The following is a 15,277-nucleotide window of genomic DNA, read 5'->3' on the forward strand; positions in this document are numbered from 1 at the left end:
CAACAAAGCATCCTTCACTCATGCTGCCAAACATACCCTCGTAAAACTGACCATCCTCGACGATGTCATTTACAAAATAGCCTCCAACACTCTACTCAACAAATTGGATGCAGTCTATCACGGTGCCATCCGTTTTGTCTCCAAAGCCCCATATACTACCCACCACTGCGACCTGTATGCTCTCGTTGGCTGGCCCTCGGTTCATACTCGTCGCCAAACACACTGGCTCCAGGTCATCTACAAGTCTCTGTTAGGTAAAGCCCCGACTTATCTCAGCTCACTGGTCACCATAGCAGCACCCACCCGTAGCACGCGCTCCAGCAGGTATATCTCACTGGTCACCCCCAAAGCCAATTCTTCCTTTGGCCGCCTCTCCTTCTAATTCTCTGCTGCCAATGACTGGAACGAACTGCAAAAATCACTAAAGCTGGAGACTCTTACCTCCCTCACTAGCTTTAAGCACCAGCTGTGAGAGCAGCTCACAGATCACTGCACCTGTACATAGCTCATCTGTAAATAGCCCATCCAATCTACCTCATCCCCATACTGTATTTATTTATTTATCTTGCTCCTTTGCACCCCAGTATCTCTACTTGCATATTCATCTTCTGCACACCCTACCATTCCAGTGTTTAATTGCTATATTGTAATTACTTTGCCACCATGGCCTATTTATTGCCTTACCTCTCTTATCCTACCTCATTTGCACATGTTGTTTATAGATTGTTCTACTGTATTATTGATTGTATGTTTGTTTATTCCATGTGTAACTCTGTGTTGTTGTATGTGTCAAACTGCTTTGCTTTATCTTGGCCAGGTCGCAGTTGCAAATGAGAACTTGTTCTCAACTAGCCTACCTGGTTAAATAAAGGTGAAATAAAAAAATAATAAATATGCAGCTACTGTATCTTAGACAGCAAGACAGCCAGCTAAAGTTAGTTATTTTAGCCTGCTAGCTAGCCTAGCCATCTAACTAGCCTAGCTAACCAACCACCATGGTCAACATAGCTAAGTAGTAAGCCACAGAACACCACCAACTAGTCTAGCACAGGCAGGAACCCACAGAACACAAAAAAAGCCAGCAGATATAAAATAGAGAGAGCGGATGATTACCGAGTGATGGCTGAGTTAGCTACCAAAGAAGGCTTGATTTTACACTTTCCTTTTGAGCCAGAGGAAATCCTGCCAGTAGTTTAGTAGTCAGAGGTGCCTGGACTGGAGCAGCTGAGCAGGATCATGGGTCCCCCACCTGTGGGGAATCTGATTGGTTGTTTACATCACACCTCGTCATGATTGGTGGATTGTAGCTAACTACTACCAACACTAGTGGCTGACGTTAGCCAGCTCGAGCTAGCTAACACGGAGTAAATTCTCCATATGACGTTGAGAAATAGGGCATTGTGGGTAGTTTAGACGATAACTGGAAAGAAGTGAATATGTAAAAGCCCCAAACATAACTATGTTTGTAGTTATAGGTAACCAGATTGTGACTACAACTATGTTACTCTTTGACCACACTGTGTTGTTACTTTATTGAGTACCCATTAACAGGTCAGACCGGTGCATACTACAAAATTAAGTGAGCCATTTAAAGGAAAAGTAGTAGTTCAGATGAAGAGTGCGGCAGCACTATCTGATGGTGAGTCAACTTCCGCTATGCCCGGAGACCAGAGTCCTTGGAGGCTGGAGACTTAAACATGTGTGCTCATCCATGGTGGTGCAAGGCAGAACAGGGTCAGAACAGACACAGCAAGATGGTGCCAAAAGAGATGATAGCCTCGCTTCAAGTCCTTAGGAAACTTTGCAGTAATTTGTTTTCATATGTATTATTTCTTACATTGTTTTTTCCACAAGCATTTAGCTATACTTACATTAACATCTGCTAACCATGTGTATGTGACCAATAACATTTGATTTGATTTGAGGGACCAATGTCGAGTTCTGGCAAAGAATGTTAGCTTTTGCCATTGAGGACTAAGATCTTGACAGCATCGGAGGTACTGAGATTCTGACTGGCTCAAACAGATGCAAGCCAATGATCCGCAATTGTTAGCTCAGCCTCAAGGGAGAAGGACAATTTACAAAAGGTAACTAACTAACAACATATTTTTCACTAACCCCAACATTTTACGAGTCTCATGTTTGATGTGCTGTCAGGAAGGGTGTTTTAGATTACATTTTGATCTATTGTTAAATGCGCAGGGCTTCTTTCTTAGAAAAAGACTTGCCACTTTCTGTATCAAGAATAAGTATGTGGATCTGGACATCATTGTCCCTTCATATACTGGAGCAAAAAGCATTCCAGCTCTGGCTCTTCCAGGACATGTAGTCCTTAGGAAACTCTGCAGTATTTTGTTATTTTATGTATTATTTCTTACATTGTTAGCCCAGATAATCTTAAGTGTTATTACATACACCCGGGAAGAACTATTGGATATCAGAGCGGCGTCAACTTACCAACATTACGACCAGGAATACAACTTTCCCAAAGCGGATCCACCACCACCCAGGGCATTTGATCTGATTCCAGAGGCCGACCCAAAGCAACGTCGCCACAGAAAAGGTAGACGGAGCGGCCTTCTGGTCAGACTTTGGAGGCGTGCACACCACCCAAACTAAACACCTTCTTTGCCCGCTTTGAGGATAATACAGTGCAGTGCCACCGACGCGGTCCACTACCAAGGACTGCGGGCTCTCCCTCTCCTTCTCCGTAGCTGATGTGAGTAAGACATTTAAACGTGTTAACCCTCGCAAGGCTGCCGGACCAGACGGCATCCCTAGCCGCGTCCTCAGAGCATGCGCAGACCAGCTGGCTGGTGTGTTTAAGGACAAATTCAATCTCTCCCTATCCTGGTCTGCTGTCCCCACATGCTTCAAGATGGCCACCATTGTTCCTGTACCCAAGAAGGCAAAGGTAACTGAACTAAATTACTATCGACCTGTAGCACTCCCTTTTGTCATCATGAAGTGCTTTGAGAGATTAGTCAAGGATCATATCACGTCCACCTTACCTTCCACCCTAGACCCACTTCAATTTGCATACTGCCCCAATAGGTCCACAGATGATGCAATCGCCATGACACTGCACACCGCTCTATCCCATCTGGACAAGAGGAATACCTATGTAAGAATGCTGTTCATTGACTACAGCTCAGCATTCAACACCATAGTACCCTAAAAGCTCTTCATTAAGCTTGGGGCCCTGGGTCTCAACCCCATCCTGTGCAATTGGGTCCTGGACTTCCTGACGGGCCGCCCCCAGGTGGTGAAGGTAGGAAACAACATTTCCACTTTGCTGATCCTCAACACTGTGGCCACACAAGGGTGCGTAATCAGCCCCCTGCTGTACTCCCTGTTCACCCATGTCTGCGTGGCAATGCACGCCTCCAACTCAATCATCAAATCCTGCAGCGCCCGCAAGGTCCCCCTGCTCAAGCCAGCGCATGTCCAGGCCCGTCTGAAGTTTGCCAATGACCATCTGGATGATCCAGAGGAGGAATGGGAGAAGGTCATGCGGTCTGATGAGACAAAAATAGAGCTTTTTGGTCTAAACTCCACTCGCCGTGTTTGGAGGAAGAAGAAGGATGAGTACAACCCCAAGAACACCATCCCAACCGTGAAGCATGGAGGTGGAAACATCATTCTTTGGGGATGCTTTTCTGCAAAGGGGACAGGACGACTGCACCGTATTGAGGGGAGGATGGACGGGGCCATGTATCACGAGATCTTGGCCGACAGCCTCCTTCCCTCAGTAAGAGCATTGAAGATGGGTCGTGGCTGGGTCTTCCAGCATGACAACGACCCGAAACACAGCCAGGGCAACTAAGGAGTGGCTCCGTAAGAAGCATCTCAAGGTCCTGGAGTGGCCTAGCCAGTTTCCAGACCTGAACCCAATAGAAAATATCTGGAGGGAGCTGAAAGTCCGTATTGCCCAGCGACAGCCCCGAAACCTGAAGGATCTGGAGAAGGTCTGTATGGAGGAGTGGGCCAAAATCCCTGCTGCAGTGTGTGCAAACCTGGTCAAGAACTACAGGAAACGTCTGATCTCTGTAATTGCAAACAAAGGTTTCTGTACCAAATATTAAGTTCTGCTTTTCTGATGTATCAAATACTAATGTCATGCAATAAAATGCAAATTAATTACTTAAAAATCATACAATGTGATTTTCTGGATTTTTGATTCTGTCTCTCACAGTTGAAGTGTACCTATGATAAAAATTACAGACCTCTACATGCTTTGTAAGTAGGAAAACCTGCAAAATCGGCAGTGTATCAAATACTTGTTCTCCCCACTGTATATATATATATATATATATATATATATATATACACAGTATATCACAAAAGTGAGTACACCCCTCACATTTTTGTAAATATTTGAGTATATCTTTTCATGTGACAACACTGAAGAAATGACACTTTGCTACAATGTAAAGTAGTGAGTGTACAGCTTGTATAACAGTGTAAATTTGCTGTGCCCTCAAAATAACTCAACACACAGCCATTAATGTCTAAACCGCTGGCAACAAAAGTGAGTACACCCCTAAGTGAAAATGTCCAAATTGGGTCCAATTAGCCATTTTCCCTTCCCGGTGTCATGTGACTCGTTAATGTTACAAGGTCTCAGGTGTGAATGGGGAGCAGGTGTGTTAAATTTGGTGTCATCGCTCTCACACTCCCTCATACTGACTGGTCACTGGAAGTTCAACATGGCACCTCATGGCAAAGAACTCTCTGAGGATCTGAAAAAAATAATTGTTGCTCTACATAAAGATGGCCTGGGCTATAAGAAGATTACCAAGACCCTGAAACTGAGCTGCAGCACGGTGGCCAAGACCATACAGCGGTTTAACTGGACAGGTTCCACTCAGAACAGGCCTCGCCATGGTCGACCAAGGAAGTTGAGTGCACGTGGTCAGCGTCATATCCAGAGGTTGTCTTTGTGAAATAGACGTATGAGTGCTGCCAGCATTGCTGCAGAGGTTGAGGGGTGGGCGGTCAGCCTGTCAGTGCTCAGACCATACGCCGTACACCGCATCAAATTGGTCTGCATGGCTGTCGTCCCAGAAGAAAGCCTCTTCTAAAAATGATGCACAAGAAAGCACGCAAACAGTTTGCTGAAGACAAGCAGACGAAGGACATGGATTACTGGAACCGTGTCCTGTGGTCTGATGAGACCAAGATAAACTTATTTGGTTCAGATGGTGTCAAGCGTGTGTGGCGGCAACCAGGTGAGGAGTATAAAGACAAGTGTGTCTTGCCTACAGTCAAGCATGGGGGTGGGAGTGTCATGGTCTGGGGCTGCATGAGTGCTGCCGGCACTGGGGAGCTACAGTTCATTGAGGGAACCATGAATGCCAACATGTACTGTGACATACTGAAGCAGAGCATGATCCCCTCCCTTCGGAGACTGGGCCGCAGGGCAGTATTCCAACATGATAACGACCCCAAGACGACCACTGCCTTGCTAAAGAAGCTGAGGGTAAAGGTGATGGACTGGCCAAGCATGTCTCCAGACCTAAACCCTATTGAGCATCTGTGGGGCATCCTCAAACGGAAAGTGGAGGAGTGCAAGGTCTCTAACATCCACCAGCTCCGTGATGTCGTCATGAAGGAGTGGAAGAGGACTCCAGTGGCAACCTGTGAAGCTCTGGTGAACTCCATGCCCAAGAGGGTTAAGGCAGTGTTGGAAAATGATGGTGGCCACACAAAATATTGACACTTGGGCCCAATTTGGACATTTTCACTTAGGGGTGTACTCACTTTTGTTGCCAGCGGTTTAGACATTAATGGCTGTTTGAGTTATTTTGAGGGGACAGCAAATTTACACTGTTATACAAGCTGTACACTCACTACTTTACATTGTAGCAAAGTGTCATTTCTTCAGTGTTGTCACATGAAAAGATATACTCAAATATTTACAAAAATGTGAGGGGTGTACTCACTTTTGTGATATACTGTATATAAGGTTGCAGGCATAAGCACTGTTTCCAGTGAATTTGCAAATGTGGATTTCCAGAGCCTCTCTTGCTCAATAGGGGAGGGTTGTCTAACTTTTTTTTTTACTTTTGGGAGTTTAAACCAGTCAAACCAGTCAAACCATAACCTAAATGGATTTTTACGTTTCATTTCAATTTGATCCGTTTAGGTTATGGTTTGACTGGTTTAAACTCCCGAAAGCAAAAAAAAAAATTAGACAACCCTCCCCTATTGAGCAAGAGAGGCTCTGGAAATCAACATTTGCAAATTTACTGGAAACAGTGCTTATGCCTGCAACCTTCGCCACTCCTCCTGCTATATAGGCTTTTTTTACCTACACCTTTCCTCACAAACGAAACGTATCTTCGGCTCTCTCTTTTTCGTTTGCCCGAGAAGCTTTGTGTATTGTTTAATACTAAGCTAAATAAGTTCTACTCGCTTGCCATGGCTCAACCACCATCGTTTCAACCAGAGTTTGTCCCATTGAAAGGAAATGAGTATATGCGTCGTGAAGACCCTCATAGAGCGTCCAAGTTCGAACATACCGCCGTCTTGGGACTGCCCCAGCCCGTTGTGCCTCAGCCCAGGGATCACATTATCTGGTCAATTTGCAGCCTCGTGTACGGCAACCCATGCTGTCTCGGAATGTTAGCGGTGTATTTCTCCATAAAGGTGAGTTGGAATTATAGTACTTCATATAACATTGTTTTATAGTACTTCATATAACATTGTCTGTTGTGGGGCTTGTATTGTCTGGATTTTGAAGTTGAGCAAGTTATTATATAGGCGACCAACCTTGAACAATGGAAGGAGGACAGTGTAACAATAAAAAAAAAAAAAAAAAAATGTTTTCTTGTCATCACACTGTTATAAAAATGTTGTGTTGTATGCATGTTGCTAACTAATATGCATAGCTACATAAACACAATCAGCAACATATGAATGATTATATAATATAAATTATTCTACATTTTGTTTTCCAGTCCAGGGATAGGAAGATGGTTGGAGACTTGGAGGGAGCAAGACAACACGGGAAGACTGCACGCAGCTATAATGTTGTGACCCTGACCCTGTTAATCGCCGGGCTGCTCTCCTGCCTCATCACCTATGGTATCGTCTACCAAATTGCACACTGAGTAGTTCCAATCTTTGCTTTTGTAAAACGTGTTCATTTGGAGCCTAGCCAGATGTTACACACCTCTCTAGGATTGTGTCCTGATACATTTCGGCTCATCTCTTAAACACACACCACAGAAGTTCCTTCAGCCCTGTGTACCAGAGCTTATTTGGACTTTAGTTTTTTGTTTTAAGGATACAAGATGATTCTGCTGAAGTTCCATTCAAATGTTATTTTTTATCAATAATTTTTTTTAAATTGTAAATGCATTACATTTGAGTTTTTATAGCTGTTAATGGATGTTAACTGTTTCTGTGAGACTCATAATATATAGATATACAGTCACTTAACAAGAAAAAAATGCAAATGGCTATGTATCTATTTGGCATAACAGAACTTGGCTCTGTCTGCAATTAAACTGTTTACTTAATCTGAGGGCCATGAACATGGGTGGCAGGTATTCTAGTGGTTAGAGCGTTGGACTTGTAACCGAAAGGTTGCTAGATCGAATCCCTGAGCTGACAAGGTAAAAATCAGTCGTTCTGCCCCTGAACAAGGCAGTTAACCCACTGTTCCTAGGCCGTCATTGAAAATAAGAATTTGTTCTAAACTCACTTGCCTAGTTAAATAAAGGTTAAAAACAACCCCAAGAATGAACTGTATTATGTATTTTTTTTTACTTATTACTCTGATAAAAATTGTAAACAGGTGTTGTAAATGTGGAATTTCCAGCAGTTAAAGTCCAGGCCTGGTTTCTGGAGACAAGCTATGTCACCAGGAATCCCTGGCTGGCTGTGTCACAGTATTCTTGAATCGCTTACTATCATTATTTTCCCTCTGGAGAAATATGTTGTGTAGGTTTGATGGGTAAAAAAAAACACTATTCAATTCATGGCCCTGTTAAAATACTTACATTTATCATTCCTTCTATCTTTCTCCCTGCCTAATCTGACAGAGTTGGATTGGTGAAAGCAATAGCTGAAGACTTTATCCATTTACACACAGAGATTGTTTACTTCAAGATGGGGAGGAAGGAGGCAGCAGGGCTTGTAAACAAGGATGCATTTGTATAGGGATTCAGACAGATTTCATCTTGTCAGTATAGTTCTTTAAGGAAAACAAATCAGTAGAGTGATGATCCTGATCAGATGATTGGGACAAAGCTAAAAATAAATCAAGTGGGAGTTGGGTCATTTTCAGGCTCCTTGCAAAGCTCAAAAGCCTGCAGAGTTCTGGGCCCTTTCTGGTCTAAATATCACGTTTGACGGTAAGACCCAGGTGCAGACAGTGTCGAAGTAACAAAAGTTTATTCATTCGAACACGGGAAGGCAAAGGTACAGGACGGCAGGCAGGCTCAAGGTCAGGGCAGGCAGAGATCGGTAATCCAGAGTAGAGGGCAAAGGTACAGGACGGCAGGCTGGGTCAGGGCAGGAAGAAAGGTCAAAACCAGGAAAATAGACAAGGCAGGAGAAAGGGGGTACACGCTGGTAGGTTTGAGGAACAAAACAAACTCATACAGATAGACAAACACAGGTATAAGTACCCAGGGGAAGATGGGTGACACCTGGAGGGGGGTGGAGACAAGGACAGGTGAAACAGATCAGGGCATGACACTAAAAGACGTAGGAGACTATGGCAACATGTTCTTATGCCAAGAGTGTGCAAAGCTGTCATCAAGGCAAAGGGTGACTACTTTGGGTGGCTAAATTTAACACTTTTTTGGTTACTACATGATTCTATATCTGTTATTTCATAGTTTATGTCTTCACTATTATTCTACAATGTAGAAAATAGTACAAATAAAGAAAAACACTTGAATGAATAGGTGTGTCCAAACTTTTGACTGGTACTGTATATAATAGTTTTCTTAGGGGGTATATCAGCTTTAATATTGCAGATAGAAGCCACAATCTATCAGTGTAATTATCTGCATCATTTACAATCCCAAGTATATCTTTTTTTGTAAATATATATTATTTTCCTAACCCTTTCAAACCTCCCCTAATTGGATTAAACTAATTGACAACAATACTTAGGCTTCTACTTGAAGCTTATACATACTACAGTATATACATTTTACGGACACAGGATATTTTACATTAGTTATCTTTTGTTTGTTTTTAATCCCAGCCTTCAGCTAACCTCAAACCCTCCCATCTATCTCTGAAGATTTATAGCTGCCATATATTTTCCAGTGTGCTGTGATGTTTCACAAAAGTTCTGAACCTTTATATTCTCATAGGTTATACAGATTGGAAATTAAAGATAACATATTTTGCTAAGAGTATCCTTATATTATTGATCGATTGAATTACTTTTCAAATCACCCAGCAGTGCTATTTGCAAAGTTAGCGCCAAGTAAATGGAGTAAATGTAAATGTTTTTCAGCCATTCCTGAACCTGCGACCAAAAACAAGCTTCATATGGGAAGTACCACAACAAGTGATCTAATGATTCTGTCTCTTCGCAGCAAAATGTGCAGAGCTGGGATGGTTGTATCCCTCATATATATAACATTCTACTGGTTGCAAGAAATGTGTATAATAATTTAAATGGAAAATCTCTACATTTTGAATCTGGCCTCATTTTGTGTATCAGTTCATAAACCATGTGCCATGGAATCGGTACATTGAAAATCTCCTCCCAAATATTTTGCAACCTGTATGGCACAGCTGTAAATTCTTTGGTCCTTAAATGAAACTGGCATACTGTTTTGTTTATCACAATTTTATTTTGCCAATTTTGGCCTTCAACGCTGGGCCGACAAATAAGTTCCTTACTTTCTCCCCTTTCCACTTGCCTCTTCCTTGTTTGCAGTAATGCTGCAATCATTTTGTCATTTTGGATAGAGCAGACATTTCCATATATTTTTGTTAACTGCATGTGTCATTTTTTGCATTAATTTAAAAAAAATCTATTAGTATATTTGAGTTGAACCATAATATTTTATGTGTATTTTCTGGTGGATTAAACTGAAATTGCAACCAGTTTTCGAAGGCTTGTTTTACAAATAGCAATATTTTGGAGTTGATTTCATTATCAAATAACCAAAAGTGATAGCTTGTCATCTAAATGAAGGGAAAAATGCCATTCTTCAACATGGGGGTGAGCCTGAAGCCTTTAGTGAGAGGTCCAATGCTTTAATATGTAATCATTTCTGCCCTCCAAATTTCATTTCTGCCCTCAGGAAGTCCAGGATCCAGTTTCAGAGGTAGGTGTTTAGTCCCAGGGTCCTTAGCTTAGTGATGAGCTTTGAGGGCACTATGGTGTTGAACGCTGAGCTGTAGTCAATGAATACCATTCTCACATAGGTGTTCCTTTTGTCCAGGTGGGAAAGGGCAGTGTGGAGTGCAATAGACATTGCATCATCTGTGGATCTGTTGGTGCAGTATGCAAATTGGAGTGGGTCTAGGGTTTCTGGGATAATGGTGTTGATGTGAGCCATGATCAGCCTTTCAATGTATTTCATGGCTACAGACGTGAGTGCTACGGGTCGGTAGTTATTTAGACAGGTTACCTTAGTGTTCTTGGGCACAGGGACTATGGTGGTCTGCAACACTGCTAGGTTTTTCACGCTCCACAGTTTCCTATGTGTATCAAGAATAGTCCACCAAGGACATCCAGCTAACTTGACACAACTGGGAAGCATTAGAGTCAACATGGGCCATTATCCCTGTGGAATGCTTTCGACACCTTGTAGAGTCCATACCCTGACGAATTCAGGCTGTTCTGAGGGCAAAAGGGGGTGCAACTCAATATTAGGAAGGTGTTCCTAATGCTTTGTACACTCAGTGTAAATTCACGTACATACTTTTTGTATTGACATCACATGACTTCCAAACTAAAATGTCCTTTATGCACCAAAAGGGATTAGGCACTAAATACTCCAGTGCCTTTTTATTAAACCCGTAATGGACACCCCAAAACATGTTTTAATACTTTAAATGACAGAATTAGTCAATTATGGTAAAAAAACACTCAGCAATCCCCCAAAGCTGTTTCAGAAGCTTCTCGGCATTCCACAGCTGGCTGCAACGTTATCCTGAGTCATGTTCATTCGGCACAAAAACTAAGATAACAAACCTAGACTTGTCCAATAAGAAATGCTCATTTTCATTTTGCGTTGCAGAACGTTTTAAAACATTTCCCTAATGAACACGACCCTACTCTTGGTGTTTGATTCGTCCTGGTTGGAAATGGTTGCTATGTTTGGCTTTGCTGCCTCAGACACTGAAATGCTGACAATCCTCTCAGCCCTACCCTATATGGGTGCAACTCAATATTAGGAAGGTGTTCCTAATGTTTTGTACACTCCATGTATAGCCGTGTATAATCAGCGTAGCTGTGAAAATGAACACCATGCTTCCTAATAATGCTGCCAATGGGTAACATGTTAAACTAAACAGTATTAGGCCCAAAATCGATCCTTGAGGGACACCACATGAGATCTCTATTTTTCCTGAGGCATGGTCACCCAGGGCAATAAAATATTCTCTGTCAGTCAGTTATGTCTTAAACCAGCTCAGTACTGAGCCTGAGAGGCCAACCCAATTCTGTAGTCTGTCCAAGAGGACAGTGGCGATCAGTGCAGTTTATGATGAGAGAGGCCATTTTTTTTTCATGGGCATGATGGCCTTATTTCGATTACAGCATGTTGGATGACTGTCATTCATATTCCTTTCACCCAGTTCAATATAACATCGATAGGTTTAGGCTACTACATGATACTAAAATGTTCCCTATACCCATCATGAGGTTGCTTCAACCTAGCCTATTAATGAAAGTTTACAATATACGTGAACACAGGTCGAGAGAGAAATTTGAGATGACAGACAGTGGCACATGGACAGAGAGTGACACATTCAATACTGCCTTGCACACTCTTTCCTGCATCTAGTTTATCTAGGGTGTAATTATTAGTCCAACAGTTGCAAATGATAGTATCTATTGGACAAATTCAAGTATTTGTATCCCCGTTTTGTTTGCGTCCGTTGAATAAACGTTTTTCAACAGAATCAGCGGATAAATACACCCCTGATCATAACAGCCACGTTATATTCATTGTAGCCTCTATACACTCTCCTTCTCTCACCTTTTCCCTTCATTTGTGGACTTCAATGAACAACACAGCAGCTGTATGTGACCAGGCGAAAACACCTTTCCAATCCAAACCATGTCATAACCACCACACAAAGCCTACATCGTTGTCCCCATATTAGCTAAAGAATGTCCCAGTCAACTTAGATAATATAACTAATGTGTTAGTAATCCAGCTAACAATCATGCAGTAACGTTACAGTGTATAGTCAGTAAGCAGTTACACCAGCAGTCCCCGGTGGCAATAAATTAATGAAACCAAAAGCTTACCTTGACTTGAAAGAGTTCCAGTGTTGTGTTGGATAGTCATAGCCACCTAGTTAACATAGCATCCCTCTGTTTGAGCCGGGTGTTTGAGTAACTAAACTAGCCAGCTGCATTTGCTAGCTATGTAAGTGAAAGTAAGTGTGAAAAAAAAGGACACTCTTTCTCTCAAAATTATTTGTTGAAAACTGTTCAACTATTGTCTTTCTCTTTGAGTCAACCACTCACCACATTTTATGCACTGCAGTGCTAGCTAGCTGTAGCTTATGCTACTGTAGCTTATGCAGTTCATGCTGCAAGAGCTCTGATAGGTTGAAGGAAGTCCTCCGGAAGTTGTCATAATTACTATGGAAGTCTATGGAAGGGGGCGAGAACCAAGAGCCTCCTAGGTTTGTATTGAAGTCAATGTAACAAGAGGGGGACGGAATCTAGCTGTCCTCTGGCTACACCATGGTAATAACCTACAGAGTTCTGGTGAGGCTATTGCAAAACTGTTTTAATGAATTATTTGGTGACGTGAATATATTTAGTATTTTTATTAAAAAGTATAATTTTTTCAGTGTTTTACCATTTTTTTAAATGAAATTCACTGAGGAGGATGGTCCTCCCCTTCCTCCTCTGACGAGCCTCCACTGCAAGAGGATAGCATGATCTACAGTATTCAGGAGTACAAGGACAGAGAGCTTTTTAGCATCTGTGTTAATCCTAAAGTCGTCCACTACATCGACAAGTGCCATCTCTGCTCTGGCGGGTGCAAAAACACGACTGGAATTTTTCTGGAATTATTACTGAGGAAGTCATTGAGCTGTTTAAAAATGCTGCTTAGAAAAGGGAGCATAGAAATTGGTCTATAATTGCTGGGGGTTGACGGATCTAGTGTGCTGCTCTTAAGAAGTGGATTCACTAAGGCAGTTTTAAGTGCCTGTCACGGTGTCCACCTAAGCTACTACCCAACCTCATTGACGATATCTTATCTCTGACGTACCCTGCAAACTCTTCACATTTAGAAGCGGAACGCAGATCATAAGGGGTAGAGGGGACAGGATTAATAGGGCTCTCAATAGTTGAGAAAAGTGCCCTCTATTACTCTGATTGTCCGATATCAATATGCAGAAATGAGCTCCTCTAGTATTTCAAATTGCCTTATTGTAATTAGCAATGTGTTCTATTAAAATATCAAAGTGGACCTGTCATTTCGACTTCCTCCATACCCATTCAGCCTTTCTAAAGTTTCTCGAGTTGATTTATTTCCTCATTTCTCCAAGGAGGTTTCTGTGTAGGGATGACCTTTTTTTATTTGATTGGTGCAACAGCATCAATGGTTACATTTAACTTGGTATGAAAGTAATTTACTAGATTATCACAAGAGGGTAGAATAGGCAGTGGCATATCATTTATATAACCTCTTAAATTCTTAGCTACTTCAGAGGTCAGACAACGCTTTTAACAATACTCTAACATATTGCATTGTGGGAGTCAATGCAGTGAAAATACACAATAATGGTCAGACAAAGCTACATCAACAATAGAGGATATTTCAATGTTGAGTCTGTGTGTACTCACTAGGTCCAAAGTATGGCCACGGTTGTGGGGCCATTGCATTCAATAGACTCAACAATTTCACAGTATTGGTTTGATTATCTTACAGTGCCTTTAGAAAGTATTCATACCCCTTGACTTATTCCACATTTTGTTGTGCTACTGCCCGAATTCAATATGATTAAATATATTTTTTATCTCACCCATCTACACACAATACCCCATAATGACAAAGGGAAAACATGTTTTTAGACATTATTGCAAATTTACTGAAAATAAAATACCTGATTTACATAAATATTCACACCCCTGAGTCAATACATATTAGAATCACCTTTGGCAGCGATTACGGGAGTCTTTTTTGGGTAAGTCTCTATACGCTTTGCACACCTGGATTGTACAATATTTGCCCATTATTATTTTAAAAATTCTCTGATCTCTGTCAAATTGGTTGTTGATCATTGGTAGACAACCATTTTCAAGTCTTGCCATAGATTTTCAAGCAGATTTGAGGCAAAACTAACTTGGTCACTGAGGAACATTCACTGTCTTCCTGTTAAGCAACTCCAGTATAGACTTGGCCTTGTGTTTTAGGTTGTCCTGCTGAAAGATGAATTCCTCTCCCAGTGTCTGTTAGAAAGCATTCTGAGCCCAGTTCTCCTGTAGGATTTTGCCTGTGCTTAGCTCCATTCTGTTTATTTTTATCCCGAAAAACATTCCAGTCCTTAACGATTACAAGAATACCCATAACATGATGCAGCCACTACCATGCTTGAAAATATGGAGAGTGGTACTCAGTAATGTGTTGTTTTGGATTTGCCCCAAACATAGCACTTTGTATTCAGGACCAAAAGTAATTTTTGAAGCCAAATCTTTTGCAGTATTACTTTAGAGCCTCTTTGCAAACATGATGCATGTTTTGGAATATTTGTATTCTGTACAGGTTTCCGTCTTTTCACTCTGTCAATTAGGTTAGTATTGTGGAGTAACTACAATGTTGTTGATCCATCCTCAGTTCTATCACAGCCATTAAACTCTGTAACCGTTTTAAAACTCCTGGTGAAATCCCTAAGCGGTTTCCTTCCCCTCTAGCAACTGAGTTAGGAAGGATGTCTATCTTTGTAGTGTATTTAAAAAAAAAATGTATTAACTACTCGACTGAGGAACCTTACAGATAAATGTATGCGTGGGGTACAGATATGAGGTAGTCATTCAAAAATCATGTTAAACACTATTATTGCACACAGAGTGAGTCCAAGCAACTTATGTGACTTGTGAAGC

The 15,277-nt window shown here is 41.7% G+C and overlaps 1 protein-coding gene across 1 annotated transcript; it reads left to right on the forward strand.

Moving 5' to 3' along the window:
* The first annotated feature begins 6,187 nt into the window (after positions 1-6,187).
* On the forward strand, positions 6,188-7,801 carry LOC129834403 (dispanin subfamily A member 2b-like). Its single transcript, XM_055899355.1, has 2 exons — positions 6,188-6,651; positions 6,963-7,801. The coding sequence occupies exons 1-2, from the start codon at positions 6,424-6,426 to the stop codon at positions 7,113-7,115; spliced, it is 381 nt and encodes a 126-aa protein (XP_055755330.1). The 5' UTR covers positions 6,188-6,423; the 3' UTR covers positions 7,116-7,801.
* The last annotated feature ends 7,476 nt before the right edge of the window (positions 7,802-15,277 follow it).

This window comes from Salvelinus fontinalis, chromosome 3, assembly GCF_029448725.1.
Source record: "Salvelinus fontinalis isolate EN_2023a chromosome 3, ASM2944872v1, whole genome shotgun sequence".
Taxonomy (NCBI): domain Eukaryota; kingdom Metazoa; phylum Chordata; class Actinopteri; order Salmoniformes; family Salmonidae; genus Salvelinus; species Salvelinus fontinalis.